Consider the following 21802-nt stretch of genomic DNA (forward strand, 5'->3'; position numbering starts at 1 on the left):
GATAAATGACAGTGTCACTGACAGTGTTTGTTAGTGATCCCATAAATGTTAAGTTTCAAACAGAAAGCAATGATAAATAAGGCAGAAGATTGTTGATACTTTGAGTAGAGTTCAAAATAATTATTTAGATGTTTTCCATTAAGTGGCAGACCGACTTTAAGTGATCTAAAACGTACATAAAAAGCTACCACTGATTTCACCACAATCGCCTATTACTAAAATAATTATCTTAAAAGAAAGAGTGAAGCAAGTTTGTTGTGGATCAACACAAATAAAGAAGCTACTAAATAATATGTTATTTACTCACTTTGATTTCCAGATCTCCCCTGTAGGGTGGGGAGGATTTCTACTGCACTTCATTACTGTATTTTCGTGTAAAGATGAATCCGTTTGTCTTGTGTTTCTTCCTTGTTTAACAGTTACCATAACAAGCTGTCCGGCCAGATTAATCTCTGCTGCATCTGTTTTTAACTTTTCTCTGTTTTTATCTGCTCTCCGTCAGGCTGGATGGCACCCTCGGGAAGCCAGGAATGTTTTTGCCAGGTAAACACCGCGGAAACAGGCTGGATGTGACAGACAACCATCACTCCTCCGCTCCACCTCTGTGTTTATAACTCGCACATGCTCAAGCACCACCAGACTAAATACAAGAGAACCGTAATGTTTGCGCTCCCGGCTCTATTTGGACGGGTGTTTTTGTGTTTATAAGCGCTCGAATTTGTTCACCGCGGCTCGTTGGACCGTGTGCCGCCATTTATTGGCACCTTTGCGTAAATTCCTGTCAGACGACTTACAAACAGTCGTTTGTTGCATTAGTTTCAAGCTGTCTAAGCGGTCCCGTCGGTTGCATCCACTGCTACCGGAGCTTCCTGGTCTGCTAACGTCGCCGCTGACCAGAGACAAACAGAACCTAAACTGAACAGGAGCGAAGCGAAAGATGAAACGGTGGCTTCTCGATCCGACACGAAATGTGTTGACATGACCAAACATGCAATGCTGACAAAGTTAACAAAAATTAAGGAGAGAGTTCAGGATTTTTAAAGTGAGGTTAGTATGTTACCTGTGAGGCCGAACTCTTGCTTGCTCTCCGTTTTGTATAAATCCAAATTAGCCAAACAAATGACTAGCTAACAGCTAATCTGGGATAAACTGTCTGCTGCCATCATGAAGATTAAATCTCCAAAGAATATTAGTTTACCGAAGTTTTATGAACCTTATCCACCTGTAACAGCATATTTATCTGTGCTGTGAACCCGCAAAGACAGAGGTGTATATCCAATTTATTTTTGTCTGGCTATTTTAAGTGGTCAGTTTCTGTTGAAGATTGAGAATGCAGTCAGAGAGAGAAAGACTGAGAGAAAGACAGTGTCATTATTAAATGACATTGTCATAAAACAATGTCGTTAATTGTTTCAGTAACACCTTATTTGATGGTGTGTGCAAAAGACTGACATGACACCGTCATAAATATGACATAATACCTGTCATAAACATGAAGGAGTCTTTAGGAATGTTGTCATGTAGAGTCTTTCAGTAAATAATGACACTTTTAATGTAAAGTTGACCATTTTAATGGACTTTTAATACAAGTTTTAGTGGAACTTTGCATTAAAAGTGTCGTTATTTACCGAATGACACTTCATGACAAAAGTCAAACATTCATAGACTCCTTCATCTTCATAACAGTGTCAATCTTATGAACACTCTGTCAATTGAAGTGTTACCAGTTTGGCTTCGTTTCTAAGACCGAAAATCCAAGATTCGAAAAGTTGAGTTTGTAAATGTGAAATTATAGCACCAAATGAAAAAGAACATTATCTAGAATCTATCTCACATATTTATCTGACATATTCAATCTCGTAGCAGAACTGCCAGGAATATGGCGGACTCCACTGACACACTCATGCTGGGGTCTTATTGAGTTTTGACATGGAAAATGGAGATAGACGCCAGTCCACAAGCGTGTGCCAGGAAGGGAACATGCAAAATCTTTCCGGTCAGAGTGACTGATATAAAACAGCGAGGTGATATGATTGAATGTAATTCATTGATTTCTACGGTTCCTAATTTTTTCAGAAATAACGAGCTGTCCTATTCAGGTACAGACCGTGTAAGCAATCAATTATTTAATGTACTTCCTCCTACTCATGCCCTTACCTGTCATTCACTGGTGCCAGCGGATGATGGTAATTACAGTTTGGAGTCTTCTGAGCTCCATAAAAACAAATATGTTCATTCGCAAATGCATTCTGCCTCCACATCTGTTTTCATCTCTTATGGATAAATGCCAAGGTTTATCTTGAGATTTGTCATCAAGTAACGTTAGTTAAGCTATCAAGTGTTTTCTGAATGTTTTTCTCCCCCCTTTTCTTCCAATTCACTAGGAAAGGGAGAAGATAAAGAGTACCCAACCATTGGAGCACGCATGATCAGAATGGAAGATAAGGTAGGCACGCCACAGTGTGTGTGTTTTGACTTAAAGCGAGACTGATCAGATTACTTTGGGTGTTCAGAAGCGGAGAACTGATTTGATTTTGCCATCTTGTCGATGCTGTCGGACGAGTGAGTGTGGTGGAGGTTTTTTTGTCCTGACCTTACCGGCATTTATCACTCATTATTATTTTTCTTAACTTATTGTGTCACACTGGTCCACCCATTCTGCTGTTCTAAGAATGAAATGCTTAATTGTGCTACATAGATGACCAGATCTTAACTGAAGCTAAAGAGCAAGAAGTTTTTGCAGCGAGGCAAAACCAAAACAGGAAGAGAGCGAATTGTGATGTCAACGCTGCTTGAGGCGACCTGTTAAGTGGACGATGCTTTCTCTGTGGCAAACCTGAAGAATACTAACCGAGGTGGAGGGAACGGGTGGGTTGATAACGTTAGGCTATAAAGTAAGACTTCTCAAGTGGGCCTGATAGTGGATGAGAGGAACTCAGGAAGGAGGAGAGAAAATATGCTGGACTTCATCCAGAGCGTGAACCAGCCAAGTAGGAAGATTAGATCTTGTCTGGATTGTAGCAAGTAGTCTAAGCAAAAGATATTAACCACCCGATAATAAAGGAGGTAGTTGGTGTTTGCCCAGCCCAGCCTCGTTTTGGATATCAGGTATCAAGATGGGGGCTTCAAGCTGCTCTAGAGAACATTATGCATTGGTCTTCATGAAACTATATCGCAACACAGAAGGAGGGACATTTGGACAGGATGTATACATAAAGTATGACTGTTTGCTCGCTAAAGAAACAACAGTGTTTGAGCTTTTTTATTATGACAATTGAGGAGTTGAAACATAAAAAGTTTTAGAGTTTTAGAGTTTTAGAGGCTCTATTTAAAGCTGTGCTATTTTACTTTGTTATCATTAACATTGGGATCACCGTGTCTCTTCAGTCTGAGTTCGCCTTTATGCTGATGACACCGTCGTATTTAATTCATGTGGTTGTGCTCTTCGGAGCGAGTTGATGAGCTTGTATTCGCCTGCCAGCTCCAGCAGGCATCACTATTTGAATTAACACGTGTTCTTAATTGTAATAAAGCTAAATTAATGTTGCTCCCGAACCTCTGGATAGCATTTGTGGTTTTGCACGCCGAGGAGAAGCTAACTTAAGAACATTTCCCTGGAAATATTAGGGGATTTGGCTGGATGACAACCTTACGTTAAGATTGCATGTCAAACATTTGATAAAATATCAGATGGTTATATTGAGCAATGTCTTATTTATGACAACAATAATAAAAAAAAAGACTGCCAAGGCTATAATTTTAATAGTTACAGTTGTGCTGTACTTTAGAGCGTCGGTCCTCCTCCAGCAAAACCGGTATGGTTTTATGAGCTCTTCTCTTTTTAATGCTTTTACAACAAAACAAATGTATTAATGTCAAAGTGAAAACGGATTTCTAGAAAATAATGACAATTAAATAAAAATAGGCAACAGGAAAACCTTCCCATCACTTTTCAGTAACATTTTCTCTGATTTGCTTTGTGTTCTTTTGTTTTCATGCTTTCATGATGAGCAGGAACACTGATTAACCAGTGATTAACCAGTTAATATAGAGTTAACCAGTGATTAACTCTATATATATATATATCAATCTGCATTACAGTCACATAGGACACAGCCACTGCACTCAAGTGACCTCCATTCCACTCACTGTGAGAGATTAGTATCTCCAGTTGGCTGGACCTTTGTTTAATCAGGTCAGTCACTTTAAATGGTGTAAATATATATATGCAATCATGTATTTTATATCACTTTTTTATTTATTTAAGTTTCATTATGTTTGTAAAAATCAGTTTTCACTTTAACATCAAAGGTTTCTTTGTATATGTTTATTGTCAAACAGGTCAAATTTGATCGTTCACGATTAATTTGTCAAAGGAATAAAAAAGGTAAAACATTCAATGTTCCTTCGATCCTGTAGCATTCTTGACACGTTTTACTTAGATTATTTATTCAGTCTTTACAGTAAGTGAAAGCTTAATGTTCTTGTGTTTGAGGGAACGTCTTAAACTATTACAAAGACTTCTGTGACTCCATAAGACGGACATTTCTCCTGTTTATCCTAAGTCTGCTGCGTTGCTGCTCATTCCGTTTTCTCCCGCGGTTCTGATGTTTTGAATGTAAGGCTCACCTCAATATGAGGTTATTCTGAGGTGAAAACAATTCCTATACAATAGAACAATGCATTCTGCAGCCATTCAAGTCGGCCAGCTCAGGATTTCCCTCACTTTCCTGGGTACGGTAAGGTAAATACCTTACCGTCTCTGTGTGCCCATTACCACGGCCGTTTGCATGCGTTAGTCATTCCCAGACATCTTTGTTTTGGAGAGAGGAGTAATGATCTTGAACCGATGTACATTGAAAGCCCTGAAGACCTCCCTCAGACTGCGTCACGGCCCACTGGCGTCGGCCGGCATGTTGTAATAACCGTCTCCCGATTGGGAAACACAAACTTGTGTTTAGAAGCTACCTGCACCTCCCGTTTCGCCTCCTTCGTCCTCGCCTTCGATCTGGACACGAAGCCAGTATAACTTCAAAACAAACGGGTTAATTTAGGAACGTTTTCTTTTTTTTTGTTTTTTAAATAGACTTTACTTCTAATCAGAGCTTCATTGGTTTTGGTGCCACAACCGGCTTTCACAAGGTGTAACGCTAAAACAGCTGCAAGAATCTGTGTCAGCCATAAATCCTTCATAATTACTGTTTTCCTCTGGAGTGCCCACCCACTGCCCGTCTTTCGTTTCTGCTCATGTGAATTTCTTGTTTTGAAACGGGGGGGACACCTGTTACAGAGACGAGGTGGGGGGAGGGGGGCTTCCTTTTCCCCTTTGGGCAGCAGGTGGACGAACCTATTGACCCATGTTTCCATCTACACTCTAAAAAACAAGTGGACAAAACCAGCATGTTGTTAATAGACAAGTCTTGAAACTTCAAGCTTCAAGTTTGTTTTTTTTTAGCCAATGAAATCTCGGTTCAGCAGGACTGACTATCCACACCCTGTGGGATCTCATGTTTCCTCCATCATTCTGCTCAAACAAAGGAGTAATATTTGATTTGATTGCTCAAATTAAAAGCATTTCTCGTTGGCAGAATGTCAAAAGTGTTTGAATAGTCTAAAGACTCAAACTTACATTTTGTGAGAAGTGATTCAATAGTCAATGGATGTGAGAGACTGTTGCATTTGTGAATAATTTTAAAAGGAAGTGCTTTTACCAAATATGGTTTTGTAATGGTGCTTCAGAGGTAAGCGACATTCAATTTTTTATTTGAAACAACTGGAAGTCATTTAGCCGTTTGGTCATCCTTGCAATTCTACAAGAAACACAAAGTTTCATCTCATTCTTTAGCTTCGGTTTTTGAAGATTGCATTTTTGGAAAACCTGGAGTTTTTTTTATTTTTTATTTTATCCACCAACTCACTCATCTTGTTTCCACAGTTCCACCTAAAGCCCACTGTCTAGCTTGATAGGTGTGTTTTTGTTGTTGTTTTTTTTCACACCACGGGGTCTTTTGTGGGCTCTAGTGTCCCTTATATGGCAGTAGGCTGACAGAAAAGGGGGAAGGAGACGCAGGGAAGACATGCGGTAAATGTCACCGGGTCCGGGAATCGAACCCACGACCGCTGCGTCGAGAACTCGAGGCCTCCATATGTGGGTCGTACTATCCCCTACGCCACCAGAGCACCCCCAATGATAGGTGTGTCATACAGACGGAAAGGTTGACGCTCCGATGATATTTCCATCCAGCAGCGTATCTTTATGTGTCATTCAGTCATAAGGCAGATACTCAATTGAGTTTCATCCTGGTCCAGTTAAATTTCAGAACGCGAAAAAGCTGAAACGGCGTAAAGTTTCAAACGTCAGTCAGAGGACCGGAGCGTTGGCCTGCAGGAAGAGTTTGTGATCACCAGTTTCACTCACTGTTTGCTTTACTGTTTAAAATGCTGTTTGTTTAAAATCCCAGCATTCAGATGCAGCACTTTTTTCAAACAACAACCATCAAAAGATAAATTGCATGAACTAAACAGGGTGATAAATTCTAAGGAAATCAAAGTCATTTAAAAGCGATTTGATTACAACTACAGTGATATAATGAAAGCAGAGCCGTGTTATGTCATTAATCTTCATCTTTTATCCCTCGCTGTTTGCACCAGAGTCTCCCGCAGGGGGACACTTTTGTCGTTTTGTGACTGCGCATTCTTTAAATGGCTCTGCACTCTTCTTAGCTACACCGTCTTCCGCGAGTTGCCCGTAGACGTAAATCTAATCACTCACCAGGCGAAGAACCTTCGCGTCACAGTTGATTCGCTTTTAAATAGGATTTCTCCCACAGGTCCAAGGAATTATTCATAAACTGTGAGCTGACGTCTCTGTGCACACAAGTCGTGTTCCCATGCATGTCTCATTCCTGGTCGGCCGCCAGCTTTCTTCTTCTTCTTTTTTTTTTTGTTTCCCGCTCCCTCCTTCAGGATAAATCCTCACTCTCTGCTCCCTCTGCTTCATAACCCTGCAGGTTCACCATCATCCTAGCGCTCCAGCTGAGGGAGATAGCGTAGCTATGCTGTCAAAGTATTGTCTGCGAGACAAATCTAGATGAATTCATCTTGTACGGGCTGATAGGGGTTAAGGCATTCTGTGTCCTGTACGGGCTCGGACATTGATTTATCGCTCACGGACAAAGACCTGTGAAGATCTGTACACACACACACATACGCGCCCACACACACTCACACCCACATGAACAAGCAGTTGATTAATCACCAGTGTGTCTAACCCCACACTCTTGTGATTGAATTCTCAGAGAGTAACTTGGAAACAAAGATGGATGACGCCCCGCGACAGCATCTTATCTTTCTGTCAGGCCCACTCGATGAAAAATGCCCCAATGACGAGCTCAGACAGTGGCCAGTGCGGCCTGGGCGTCAGCGCCGCCTTTCAGGGAGGAGGGAGGTGAAAATACTCCGCCGCTTGGGTCAAACATCAAGTTCAAGTTGTAAAATGCAAACATATGTAACAATAATTTACTTGTTTTCGTGGTTATGGTCCAGTTCAAGCTGTGTTGACAAATGCTGAAACATGTATTGACTAAAATTTGCATCTGTTAGTAAAAAAGACGAAACATAACTGGGACATTTTGATCTACTGTCCAAATTAAAAGTAGAAATTTGTTAGTGGATGGAATTTGACTTATTGAACTGCAGTTGCTTGATTAGTTCAATTATGTTTGAAGATTAGTACACTGATCAAAATCAGTTTTTTTTTAACAACTATAACTCATAAACCTTTCGTTTTAGAGCCAGTGGTTTTTGGGGGTTTTTGTTTTAACAATTTGGTGAACCAAGGGACTGACATGCGGTACCTAAGTCATTAGAAAGACACTTAAGGATCTTTCAATTAAAATATTTTTCCTCTTTGGATCGTTTATGTTTGTTTTGTTTTTTTTTACAGATTTGGACATAACGTCTTTTAACCCTTTATCTACAAATTTTTCTTTGTACAGCAACACATGTTTCTGGTTCCATGGGGTGGAATGTGATACCTCAGTTTAAAATAAACCAAACCTTTCAATGTAATTTTAACATGTTAGGCGTATAGATAAAACAATTCAAAGGTCGGAATAAGTCATAAGTCAGCATTGTTCAAACTTTAAAGGATGAATCTGATATTATACTGTTTGTTTATACAGAGATTATGTACAACATTTGATTAACCATTCAAAAGGAGACGTGCAAAAGAAATAAAAAGCTAATTTCCACCTGCAATCCCTGGACAAGTTGATGTAATAAAGTATGATTTGGCAGATACTGACTTGGTAAAAAGCCGGTTTAGGAATTAATTGCAGAAATGTGTGATAAGTCGTTTAGCAGGTCTTACTAATAACCAAGCAAACCAACAGACAGACAATTCACAAAACAATTTCTTTGCCCTTGTCAATAATGAGTACAAATCTGCTTATTTCAGAGCCACGTTTTTTCCACAAGTGCAAAGATTGTTACATCTCAGTGATAAGAGACCTGACTTGGACTTGCCGATTTAAAAACTTCAGATTTGGGAGGAGGGATGTTTGGGTGGGTGACTCTCTAGCTCCTAGCCACTTCTTTGTCCTCCTGCAGACTTCAGCTACATACGGGGTTAAATTTGAAAAGTGTGTGAAAATGATGTCCAACAAAAACAAATCCGGACAAAATTCATTCACCTACATTTAATACAGTACTTGTTTTCATGATTACCTCATCAAGATCCTATACATTTGTGTGTGTGTGTGTGTGTGAGTGTGAGACACTGTCAGCAGCTTTCAGCAAAAACATTCAGCAACGTGCCCCCAAGGCACGTCTCCGCTCAAGACATCAGTCATTATTTATGTTTCTCTAAGTACACTGCGCTGACCATAGATCACTCTCACTGTGTGTTTAACTCCACTCTGCTGTATTAGGACATTTATGCTGCGCTGCGTATGTCACACTTATATCATGTGAAGTAGTCATGAGGCAGACGCAGAACAATCCACGCTCTGACCTTAATAGCATCTCAATTAGGTAAGTATGTTGTAAATTACAGCAAGGCCAAATACTGCAAATACTTGCGGGCCGACATTGAGAGCTGTGTTTGTTAGGAGTCTGTGAGGCGTTTAGGGCCCCTCGTCTCTGAAAGCATGGCTTCGAGGGGGGCAGCGTGTGTGTGTGCATGCGTGCGTGTGTGTGTGTGTGTGTGTTTAGACTGGTTTGTAGCAGAGCTTTCAAGACAAGGGTCTGGTGTTGTAAACAGCCAGGAACCCCCCCTTCCCCCCCCCAAACACACACACACACATTAAAATTTGCAACTGGATGTCCAGGCTCGCATAGAAATGGCGTCACACACAAACATTAACCTGCCTGACCGGCTGCTCCTCATTTCTTCCTCAAGCCGGTGTAAAATGAACTAATGTGTAAATTTGTCCTTGAAATCTGTTTAGGAGCCCGCATGGGGATTTAAGGCCTCCAAATAAGTTCTGTTTTCAATTTCAGTTTAAATGCTAGCTGCAGCAAGATCAGCGCAAACAAATGACTAATTCCTAACACGTCCATCAAGTTCATTCTTCATAAAGAGAATGAAGTAATAAAAAAATAAAAAAAATTTGTCAGAATATTTCTGTTTCTAACTTTGCATGTGGCCTCCTAAACTTTAGAGAGACGCATAAAGAAAACTTTCAAGGCAGCAGTTACACGCTTAAATATTTAATCGTGACAAGATGTTCGACGTTAATATTTTAAACAGCTTATTAATGGGTTTTATCAATTCATTCTCTTACTGCCGGCACATTCATGATCTTGATCAAACGACACAATAAAATGAGTTTGACTCCCTGGTTTATGTGGAAGCTCCCATATTTATAAGTCTTTCAGACTTCTGCAAGTCACCCGTTCACCTGTGTTGCATATCTGAAATATTAACCCATTCATCTATGAAAAACAACCCGAGCTCAGTCAGATTGGAGAGAGACCATCTGTGAAATCAGTTTTTTTTTTCATGTTTTTGAGAAATGACCTCTCTGTGTTGCAGTTCTTGTTCCGGTGTTCATGTTTTGTTAGGCTGTGACACTACATGGCCCATGATTGGGGCGAGCAAAGCCATACTGGAAGTGATTTATCATTTGACATGCAGCCCTGAATGTAATCTGTTAAAAAGAAGAAGAAGAAGAAAAAAAAGATTCTGGTCGTAAAACCAGTTTATTGCAGTTGAAGCAAAATCAAATCTGCCAGCTTTCATGTCACGGTGGAGTTTAAATTTACGGGAGTCTTCTTTCAGTACGAGGATGTAATTAATCACAATTGTAAAGCTCACTGATTATGTCTGAAGGCATTACGGTTCGGTAGCTTGTGTGTAACAGCTGTCGACTTCTTTACCAGCTCCAAAAATCACAAATGAACAAAGTCATGTGTAACATATTCAAGGCATTAAAACTCGACTTGACTTATAAAGTCTGAAATTTACTGCAACCCTGTCACTTCCTGTTTACAAACAATGTAGCATTAGCACCTCAGCACAGCTACCCGAGATAGGGAGTCAGAAGCGTAGCTGTTCAAGATTCACAATTTGACAAATTAAACCAATTCTTTTTTTGTGTGTGTCTTTACAAAGCCACTTGCAAAAGACAAGAATTGACAGGAAAACTACCAATTTCGTCATTTGCCCCAATGCAACCCAGCTTTGGGTTATAGATGCTCCTCCAGTAATCATTATGTCATCACCTGCCGTTCCCTGCGCTTGCTTTTGTGTCTGGACACTTGTTTGTTCTTTCCTGAACTCCCATTTACTCCTCTTCCCAGCACTCCTCGTCCCTGAGAGAATCCTTTCTGTTGTTTTCCAGTGTTTTGAGATATGTGTGTTTGGCCAATAGGAGCTCAGCAGGGAGCTGGACTGGCCAGACTGGTCTAAACAAAGAGAGGAAACTTGGCGAAGGAAGCACACACATGCACACACTCACAAAGAGAAATCCTGGAACACAGATTATCCATGCTTTTGGCTGGTTTGGGTGAAATTCTTACTTGTAGTTGAGAAAGCAACTCTCTGGATTTCTGTGCCTGGCTCAGAGGCACAGTAACCAGTAACCCAGCATGCAGCTGGTTGTGTTCTCATTTGCTGATGAAGCTTATTTCTTTGATTATTTATACTTTTTTTTTTTGCAATAGTGATCTCTTTGCCAGGGCACATGCGTCAGCACCATTGTGAAATTTTGGTTTAAGAGTGTAAAGATAGAAAAACTGAAATATTACATAAGGTTTGCAGATTTTAGTCTTAGTTTTTGATCCTAGTCACTTAATTGGAAATGAATCCTCATCATGTTTTGGAATGTAGCATCTCCAAAATAAAATACAGTCTTGAAACATTCCTATACTTTATTGAGTCATTATGGGATCAGACAACAAAGGGTTACAGAGACATTTGTTTTCACAATTAGTGTCAACTTAAATGAGCCCTATTAAGCAAAATGTACATATTGCACATTTTTAGGCCTCCATTTTTGTCTCAACTGCTTCTAAAAAAAGAAAAGAAAAAAAACTCCAAGTGATCAAAAAACCACCCAGCCATTTTAGGCAATGAGTTCATATTTTTTGGGGCGTTTCTAAAACGCCGTTAAGCCCGACCCATCTCCTAGCAACCCCAGTTAAGCCCAACCCATCTCCTAGCAACCCCAGTTAAGCCCAACCCATCTCCTAGCAACCCCAGTTAAGCCCAACCCATCTCCTAGCAACCCCAGTTAAGCCCAACCCATCTCCTAGCAACCCCAGCGGAGCTCCAGCGGGTTTGGTCAGCTTGTTTTCCCGCTGTAAGAGCTGTACAATGGCTGCTGGAAAATTTCAAGTGTTTTGTCTTTGACTTCCCATCCAGAAACCCACCTCTTCAAAGATGTACAGTTGTACAATTGCACATCTCTGTTTGCAGCCATTTTCATGTGCGAGGGTAAACGTTGAAATGGGGATCTTGGCCATTTGCAATTTATTTAGATTTAAAGTGACAAGAGGCCCCAAAACAGCTCAGACTGACCAGACTAAAATCTTATTTTCTAAAAATTACTTTGTGTAAAAAATTTAACGAACATGTTTTGTGTAGCCCAGAGACATATTTATGGTGTTTAAAAAGGTTACTTATTCATACACACAGCTTCATGTATACTGCCCATATGAAATGTTACCTTGCGAAGACAAGAAAGGGCAAGTTGACATATTTCCACAGCAGCAAAAATGATTTTCATCTGAGTTGTGTGATTTACAGCCCGACAAACACCTAGAGTTTGGGTTTGATCTTTTTAATGTCGCAACATAAACATACCAATGCCACAACCCCCTTTGTGGTTACCTTGAGGCGCTATTTTTGGCTGAACTCGGTCTTCCTCACATCGACATTTCCCACAGTTGATGTGGTGCCTTTGGAGCTTTGTGAACCAGATAGCAAGCAAAACAGCGCCGTGGCGTGCCGCTACGAGCTAGATAGCGCGCCCACAAGCAGGGCGCCGTTTGTAGTGGAGCCTGGCAGTAAATCATGTTTCGGCTGTGCGCTGGGGATGCAGCCCCTGGCAGCTCCCAGACGGCCTTTGGCTCTGGCTCCCCTCTCTTAGCGCCACTCTCTAATTTCAGAGCCGGGACCCTGCCTACTACTGTGTCTTTACCGCATTCCCACAAACCAGAGACGGACAGTCTGCCTGCATGTCTGGCTGCTCTCTTTCCATCCCTCGGTCTTTGCTTTTCTTCTTTCGTGTTTTTTTGTCTCTCTCTCTCTCTCTCTCACTCTGTTGATTGGCCTGCTATGCTATCCTCTCTTTTTCTTCTGTGGCTCTTGGTCTGTCGTTCCTCGAGGGTGCCCTTCTTATTTCCCCTGTGTCTGTCTGTTTCTCTGCCTGCAGGATTACAGGCCTGTAGTCTCACTCGCAGTATCTAAATCATCCAGCTCCTTGCCACTGTCTCTTGTCATCAGTCCCGCTCCCAGTTTCTGCTGGCATCTCTCTCGTTCCTGCAGCGGGCCAGCTCTTTGGCTGTAAATGCCCCCGCTACGTTTCTATTTTAATTGCTCAACTTTCACAGGGCCCTGTGAGATATTTCAGGTCATATATTTTACCGTCTTGGCCAAATGCCCGAGCCACTTTTAGTTGGATCTCACCACTAATATACTACTTCATCAACCAGTTCATTATCAACGCTGAGGCGTAAGCGTGCTTGAACAGGTTACGCAAGGGTCAGCGTATAGTTCATGGAACCGGAGCCCGTGTTTTATTGGGACCCACATTCTTGCTATTACACAGTGCTAAAAGGCTCTGGTGCCACCTTACTTTTAAGTGTTACTCAATCTCAGTCTACTGCGTGAAACAATAAAAGAGCTGTGAACAATGCCAACATGTTTAAATTACCCCCGGGGCCTCAAGTGCAAATGTCACCACTGTTAAACCAAGCTGGTACCTGGGGAACTCGTAATGGGTAGTGTGTGTGTGTAGGGGTGTGTGTGTAAAAGTGTGTGTGCGTGGGCGTGTGTGTGTGTAAAAGTGTGTGTGCGTGTTCTTACATACGGTTGTTTTTGTAAGAGCTGAATATCAGGTTTGTTACACAAGGACCTTCAAGGTTAATCCTTGTTGAAGTCCAAATGGTCTCCTTGCAATTTTATTATTATTTTAATTTTTTTATTTAAGAAAACAATATGATAAACTACGATCGGCCACAAATCTCTGGGCTAATCTTTGAAAGAAAACGACGATTGACGTCTAAGTACGTGTAAATGTATTTGACAAGTAAAAGGCGATGAACATCTGCATAAAGGTGTCTGATGACACAATCACATGTTAAAAGGCAGCTGCTGGTTAAAGCTGGGGTATGTAACTTTATTTTATTTACTTATTACAGGGACAATGCATATTACTAGCATTTCTGTGCATAAGAAGGCTGAATTTGTACTTGCAGTTCCCAGACAAAAGGTAAAAGACATGAAAAAAATAAAATAAAAGTGCGTAAATATATGAACACAGTAACAAATACAATACACTTAACAAAAAAAACAAAAGATTTTGATGCTGAAATGCAGAACACTACTCTGTCCTGTTCTATGCTTCAATGACGGTACATAAGATCAGATGTACATGTTGACAAGTTTGATGTTCTAGAACCAAAAATGTGAAATTGAAAACGATACAAAATCATAATGTTTGTTGTCATATCATAATGACCTGGCTTTACCCCAGACATATAAATGTATCATAGCAGTATGTGTCAGTAAACATAGAACAAGGTCGGTCCTCGGTGTATAAGAACCCGACATCCCTGGTTTACAGCATTAACTGTAAGATACACGTTATCAGGAACAGACAACACATACAGAACGACTCCAATGGTAAAACATAGTGAAATGTAACTTTATTTATAAAATAAAAAGCTGTTTTTAAACTGTCACCTTTCAAAGTGTTGCCCTTGACGAACCTTGTCATGTGTAGAGGTTTGTTCTACATGCACAAAGAACATGTTATTTCACCAAGAGTTTTTTATTTCATTTTGTTTTGTTTTGGTAGTAGTAAAAGTCTCGGCCTTCAGTTTTGACCGGGGAAAGAAAATGTAACTTTGTTGGTTGTCACAGAGAGGCCAGTGGATCAACAAAGTCCACTGGATTCACCTTTTCTTGATGCATCAGCAGAAAATGTTGGCTTATTCTCAAACCTCAGGCCTCTGTGTGTCGAACCGACTCCCTTTATATTGAGACCAAAGAAAGAAAACGCTGTAGACTTTATTAGGGCTGAGGGTGTCGAGATATAGCAGACGAGCTCCCTGGTATATTATGATTTGAGCTAACTGTTACTAATGCAGGCGTGTTTATGACTGTGTAAATATTTGATTGGGCGTCTTGGGGTTTAGATATTGGCCCTGTGATAATCCATGCCCAGACACATCCCTCAGGCAGCGGTGGAGGTTAAAGGAACCCAAGGTAAATCGTGTTATGTGCGTTCACCCAACTTGATCCGTCCGGGCCAAGTTTCTGTTTGCTTAAATACCCCGAGCGTTTTGCGGGATATTTAATGGGCTTATCTGTATTCCATAGTGGGCTTTTATTCTTGGCAAATGACTAATCATTTTATGGAAATGTGTGCTTTTCTAAATCTGTGGGCTTTGCATTTCCCTGAAGTACAATTAAAGCGGCACACCTTTCGGTTGTAGGTAATTAACTTTGTGATCCAAACAGAGCACAAGGCTCGCCTAGTCGAGCTTGGTGCAGTGCGTGCAATCAGAGAGCTGCCGCTGGGTTTTTAGCTTGTGAATGGACGTTGCACTCGGGGGAGCTGGATATTTACCGTTGTATTGAACGGTAGCTATTAAGAACAAGGTCACCCAAGTTGTGTCTTTATGGGGATATCATTTACCCGTGCCATAAATAAAGTGCCAGAAAGCAAATGGCCTCCACCAGGGGTTAAGTTACTCCCGTTTGTACGGTCACATATTTTCTGTGGCAAAGCAACTGCTGTTCAAACGTTTGAGTTATTCCAATTGGCTCCTGTGGATGACGGGGATTTATTATTGGGTTTGATTACTCATGACTGATGCACTAAAGCACCTTTGTTGCAGCAGAGTAGCCCTTTTCTGTCCGCTTTGTACTTCTCCTACAGATGTTCCCGATCATTTTAGCACAGTGGCACCAGCTGTGTTTTCGTTACAAGTCTAAACGCAAATATTTGTTGATTTTCTGCTAATGTTGACAAAACTCGCATTTGCAGTGTTTCCCTTAAAAACAAAATGAAATTACGGTCACATATGAAAAAGCGTGTTCACACAGTGAGTCGTTAAAAATCATGGCAGAGACGGATGTAAGCGTCTTGTTGAGGCGTTGGAGCGACAAACCCATTGGCCACGTACACAGCGCTTTGAAGAAATTGGAAGAGCTCAGGATTCAACACGCGTGACTTTTTGTTTACTGCTGTGAGAACAAAAAAAACCCCCAAAAAGAAACCATCATCCTCCTACCACTTCCTGTTTTCTTCCTTATGACAACAGGAAGTTACCATTTCCTGTTTTCTTCCTTATGACAACAGGAAGTTACCATTTCCTGTTGTCTTCCTCATGACAACAGGAAGTGGTAGGTATATTTAGTAGTGGTAGAAAAAACCACCTCATCTTAGCACAAAAACTTTTTTTCTTTTTTTCTCTCGAAGAACAAGAGTTTTGTTGTTTTTTTGTTTTTTTTTCAAATTGCCGCGTTACCGTTCAAGTTAATTTATTTATTTGTCATTTTCCAGTTGCGCAGTTTTATGGTTAATGGAAACGCACCTACAGACACAGGAATCTCTACTGGGATATTTCCCCCACAATCAATTTCAGCCTTGCTATGGTGGAAGAAGTGACATTTATGTCAGCTTTTCACTGATGGACTCAATCCATCAACTATAGATTTTCATGGAAGAAAAATGCAACAGGAGTATCCAAAACACATCCATCATTCCAGAAGGTCAGTTGCGATGATGGACTGCCTCTCGTTCCCAAAGCAGGTCAGAACTCTGTTGGACAAAGATAGATAAAGACAAGCAGACAACGATGGGATGAGAGACAGAGGAAAGTCTGGAGGTCTCGATATGATACTGTATGTCTCCACCATTACTGAGAAGGATAAGGGAGGCTGAAAGACTCCAAGCTAAAGCCGGCCTGATAAGAAGAAGAGGAGATAAAAGGTTGCAGTGAACTTCAGACAGGGACAAGAATGAAGGAGAAGGCCAAGCTGACTAAGGCTATTTCTCTTCATTTATACCCAGAACGAAAGAGCAAACTTGACCAAAGCCAGGGAGATAATGCGATTTGATACCAGGCTGTGGCATGAGTTTACACAGAGGTGAAGCAGCGGAATTGAATTAATAATGAACAAGCTGAATTAAGGAAGGCCAAAACCTCTTTTCTGCACTCTTGTTTACCAAATATCACATTACATTATAAAGACCAGCTGGAACTTGATTTGAAGTCATCAGATGTGGTGGGTACCATGTTCCCAGTGCCATCAAAAGTTCACATGAAAATAAATACGTTAGGCTTTTGGATCAATTTATCAAGCTCGCTACATATCTTGACATAAGCCACTGTTATTCTGTGCTTGGTAATGGTTGGTTTAAAAATATAATGCTTTAAACTTTCAAAATCCTCATTGAATTTAGGGGGGGGTTTTTTGCTTGATCATGTCATAAAATTTCAAGAAATTTAAGTTTGGAGGGCCAGAAAGCTCTACTACTGATCTGAGTTTCAAAAGCAACTTGCATGAATTACCTAAATATTGGGACCTTTCTGGTTAGGATCCATCCCAAATAATATCTAAGAAGCACAGATGGTACTCTTTAAAACTCTTATTCCTGAGTTAGATGGCTAAATCATCACCACTGAGTAGAAATCTTGACTCGTATGTCGAAAGATAGCAACCAAACAGATGGAAAAATTCTTTACTTTTGTTTCCCCACAAGCAGAGTGAATACTCTTTGACGTATTTGTTTACCTCACAAGCAAAACTCGGCTTTAACCTCAGAGTAAGAGCGCCAAGAGTAAGAGGAACCGTCACTGATGTTCCTCATCAGACTGGCCGCAACATTATGAAACTGAAATAACATAATTCAAACATGAACGGTCTCTGTTGGGTCATTTTAAGGTAAACTCATTGCTTTAAAACTTAAAATGACCCGACACCTTCCTGTTCCTCTTTGGTTTTTTTGCCACAGTTCTGGGCATCACAGAAACAGAACAGATGTCTAAATTTTCTTTAGCAGCACTTATATTTGAAAAGCGGATAAATTGAGAATGCTTCACATGCCATTTACACATTTTAGCCTGTAGGATGGTTTCTGTTTGACACACTTTGTGCTCAGTGCTCTGGACTGACCCCTGTCTCTCCACGCATCCTTTGAGGCTTCGATCACTTTTGAGAGCGCACCTGAGCACCGGACACAGACGGCGCGAGAGGAGATTCATCAAGATCTAGAGGAAGTGCAGCGAGGGTTGCAAATGTTTGGCTGTTACATATGACGCATCTATTTTGTGACAGACCAGTCCAAGTCCAGTTAAATCCAGTTAAAGATCGTCACATTCCTAAAATAATGGCTTGTGTTTTTGTTTTTACCTAAAGCATCTTATGGAAAAAAAAAAAACGGTGGTGATTTTTCTTTTTTTTGACAGAATCTTTTTTTTTATTTTTTTCCCCTCCAGGGGGTCTTTTTGTGGGCTCTAGTGTCCCTTATATGAAAGTATGGGGGGAAGACATGCAGCAAATGTCGCTCGGTCCGGGAGTCGAACCTGCGACGGCGGCTCCAGGCCCTACGCTACCACAGCACGCTGATAAAATCACTTTTGACCAAAAATGAGGTCATTATTTGAGGAAGGTGACGAAAATGATTCTTGGCCAGGCAATGTACATTGTTTCCATATTAATCACTGATGACCACATGTTGAATGTCTTAGCATATTTCAACTGGAGAGCTTTTAAGCTGTGACATTCTGACTAAACAACTTTGCTTTTTGCTGACTTTTATTCTTGTTATCTCCCATTTTGTCCCACGTAGCTCTCTCTCTCTCTCTCTCTCTCTCTCTCTCTCTCTCTCTCAACACCAGCTTTATTTCTGTTATTGTCTGTCACTGTCCTGTCAGGAAGGATTACCTACTCATAGCTTCCTTAGCACTCGTTCTGTATTCATGCAGGTTTTTTTCGTGCCAGATTGGTCTCCATGTCCAGTCTGTCGATTTGTAAACTTTGTGAAGAGAAATGAAGCAAAAAAAATGATCATGATATGAAGTTTCACAACTTCAGCATGTGCATGCAAAGCCAACAAACGCAAACTTTTGAAGCTCAGCAGCCTGGAGGACTCACAGCGGTTGAAATGTTGAAACGCGTTCATCCGTGACCAAGAGGTCATTCTTTCAAGTCACTGCTGGACAGAGTGTCTGTTGTCTTGACGTCTAAGATCGTCTCAGTTGGCTTCATCATTAGGTCATAAAGGGATCAATTTAGTCATCGCGTGTCACTGCTCGCCGGCCCGCCTCGCCCGGCAGGATGTTGCAACAGGAGGAAAGATGAAGAGCATCGTGGACAGAAGAGGGCAGGAGAGGCACTCAAGAACATGTTGAACTCGGTGTGTGTAGCTGTGTGTGCGTTCTCGCTCGCCTAGTTTTGTTCAAACTGAGATTGTGGGAACTTTGTGAATGTTTATGTGAATCTTTGTGTCAAGAGCACCTTAGTATCGGCACACTTTGCTCACCTACTGCCTCAACTAGATTACTCTGCTCCCTTTTTTTTTTCTGCCTCCCCTGTTTCTCCATCACTCAACCCCCAGCTTGCTCTGGATTCCCGTCTCCTCTCCGGGCCCTTCCAGCTCATTCCCCGCCACGGGAGAGGAGTTTAAATCACTGGCTTCTCTCTCCCCGCCCCACCTCCCACACAAACTTTACTCCTTTCCTCCCTTTTCAGATTGAGTCAGGAGGGGGGTTGGGTTTTGACTGCCGCTTTTGACTACTGTGGGAATGCAGGTGTTAAATGAGGTTACATGTGTGAGTTTGCGTGTGGGCGTATGTGTGTGTGTGTGTGTGTGTGTATTGGTGTCCTTGGGATTGTCCAGCCCCATCCAGTCAGCCAGAATACAGTCTGTCGTATGCAGCACTAACCTCTGAGCGTCTGCCCTGAGATTTTACAGCGTCACACTAAAACATACAGACGCCATAAATTCACAGTAATTTCTACTGACGCATAACTTTTACAGCACTGAAACTGGAATCTGAGCGAACACGTTCATAAAGGAGGCGAGCTATCATATTTGATCATCTGTTTAAAGTCTTAACAATGGTCTCTTTGGAACAGTGTGGAAACCTCATAAGTGAAAGGAAGTGTTTTATAGGTGTTAAGGCAATGAGGGAGTGAACTGTTGTCTAAAGAATGCAGATCTATAGACTATCTTTTATCTTCGCAACATGAGCCTTTGCTTCATCTTGCTAACAAGGCAGATTTCTGAACAACTAGCATCGCCATCATAAACTTGAAGGCTTGTAGCACCATTAATAATCTGACAAATTACTCTTTTCTCTTTCTTGAACCAGCTAATGTTTTTCTTATCCCAGCAACACAAGTGATATGAGTACACAAAGAAATGGCAGACTCTCTTCTCTCCAAACTGATTGGTCGTTTCTCATTTGGTGGAAGTTGCATTGAAGCTTTAGGGTTAGGATTGTAAACAAAGGGCTGCATGGATCGCAGTGAAATAAGAGGAAATTGGGATCCAGGATGATTTGTGGAATTTGCCTCACAAATCTCTATGTTTGCATGTAAAAAGAAATGCTAACTCAATAGCACTAAGGTTTGCTTGTTTCCCTCTGTGTTCAGACAGGACCGCTTTTTATGTCGCAAACAAAAATTTCTTTGGTCAATTGCAAAATTTTATATTCAAAACGAAGGAAGTTGAGTAAAAAATACACTCCTCGTTTTGACTTCTCGCTTCAAAACCGATTCTCCAATAAACCTGTTGGGCCTGCTCAAGTTAGATCACACACACCCTCAAATCACCTTCGGATGGCAAGAATTTTCTCAAGGACAATATTTAATTACTCATCTGCAGGATGAAGGGTGTCAAGCTTAAATGCTTCAACTTCAGCTTTGTTAGTTTAGTAGCTTCTTAGACTTGTATGAATTTACAGTGAGAACAGACAAAACCTTAATCTTGAGGAACTCCAGGGTGTTTGATTGAATCTCTAAAGAACTTTTATGTCAGGTTGTCTGAGTCTTTCCCACAGAAAGCAAACATTTTTCAATATGTCAATGACTGACATTACCTTTTGGATGTAGGGTGTCTTTAGAAACCTCTCTGGATGTACCTAAGGAAACTTTACGCCTTCTCGTGTGTCTTAAAGACTTTTCACCAATCATCCAATGGGCTTCTTCACTTCTGGTCATGAATTGGGAATTTCTAGTTTAGAATAAATATCTACTCAACAATTTATGGGATTGACAAAAGATTCACACTCCTATTAGTGTGATAGTTTGCACTATTGGATGGGAACTCCCAACCCACAATCAGCATTGGCAAATTTGTTTTCGGTGTGAGGTGAGTTATCTAGAGAAAAAGTCCACTCATAGTCGCCATGTCTTGTTTAATTGAGAATCTACCTCAACCTATCTGGACGTTCTATTTTGTTTTATGGCTGAGATGATCATTACCAAGTATGTGTACTAATGCTACTTGTATTATTGCCGTCTATCCAGCCTGGTTTCATTAACACTGAATGTGTGGCATCAATACACGGACTCAATAGCACCGTCATTAAAGTCAGATGTCAGTCACTACCATCTTCTTCTGTAGCTTTTACTCAAAACAAAAATGTCCAGATCGTCTGTCTGGATCCAACTCAGTCTTCAAGGGCCGGTTTCCCTGCAACTTTGAGATTTCTCTCTGCTTCAGCACCCCTGGCTCTAATATTGGCTCTTTAGCTCTATAGCTCTGCATGATGCATGATAGCGAGGCAGTTTCCCCATTTAATTCAAGTGTGTACAAGTGACGCATCTAAAAGCTGAAGGACTCTCGTCCTTGAGGACTGCAGTTTGAGGCCACCGATCTACACACTCCACACCATTTGTGTCCTGTCATTCTCCATGGCACGGCCCAACTTTGACTAGGGGAATTCCAGTTCAGTCTCAGAGCAATCCTCACATTCACTTTTGCTGCCACTTTGTCATGGTGTCCCATGTAAGCTGCCTGTGTCTTACACCCTGCTATTATGTGCAGAACTGTTTCTGGATCATCTTTTCACAGTCTGATTCTTGGGTACTTTCTGGTGTGGTAGACCCTGGCAA

At 41.1% G+C, this 21802-nt stretch overlaps 1 protein-coding gene across 2 annotated transcripts in view; it reads left to right on the top strand.

The window, feature by feature from the left end:
- Positions 1-21802, top strand: part of kcnq1.2 (potassium voltage-gated channel, KQT-like subfamily, member 1.2) — a 201288-nt gene that overhangs the window by 128118 nt on the left and 51368 nt on the right. The window contains exons 17-19 of one of the 2 annotated variants that reach the window (XM_044124889.1): positions 503-543; positions 2385-2446; positions 7299-7554. In XM_044124889.1, coding sequence (XP_043980824.1) covers positions 503-543; positions 2385-2446; positions 7299-7451 — 256 coding nt within the window. In that variant the 3' untranslated portion in view covers positions 7452-7554. Of the gene's footprint in view, positions 1-502; positions 544-2384; positions 2447-7298; positions 7555-21802 lie in introns of those variants that run through there. The other variant, XM_044124890.1, reaches the window with a different exon arrangement.

The sequence above is a fragment of the Gambusia affinis genome, linkage group LG08, assembly GCF_019740435.1.
Source record: "Gambusia affinis linkage group LG08, SWU_Gaff_1.0, whole genome shotgun sequence".
Classification (NCBI taxonomy): Eukaryota; Metazoa; Chordata; class Actinopteri; order Cyprinodontiformes; family Poeciliidae; genus Gambusia; species Gambusia affinis.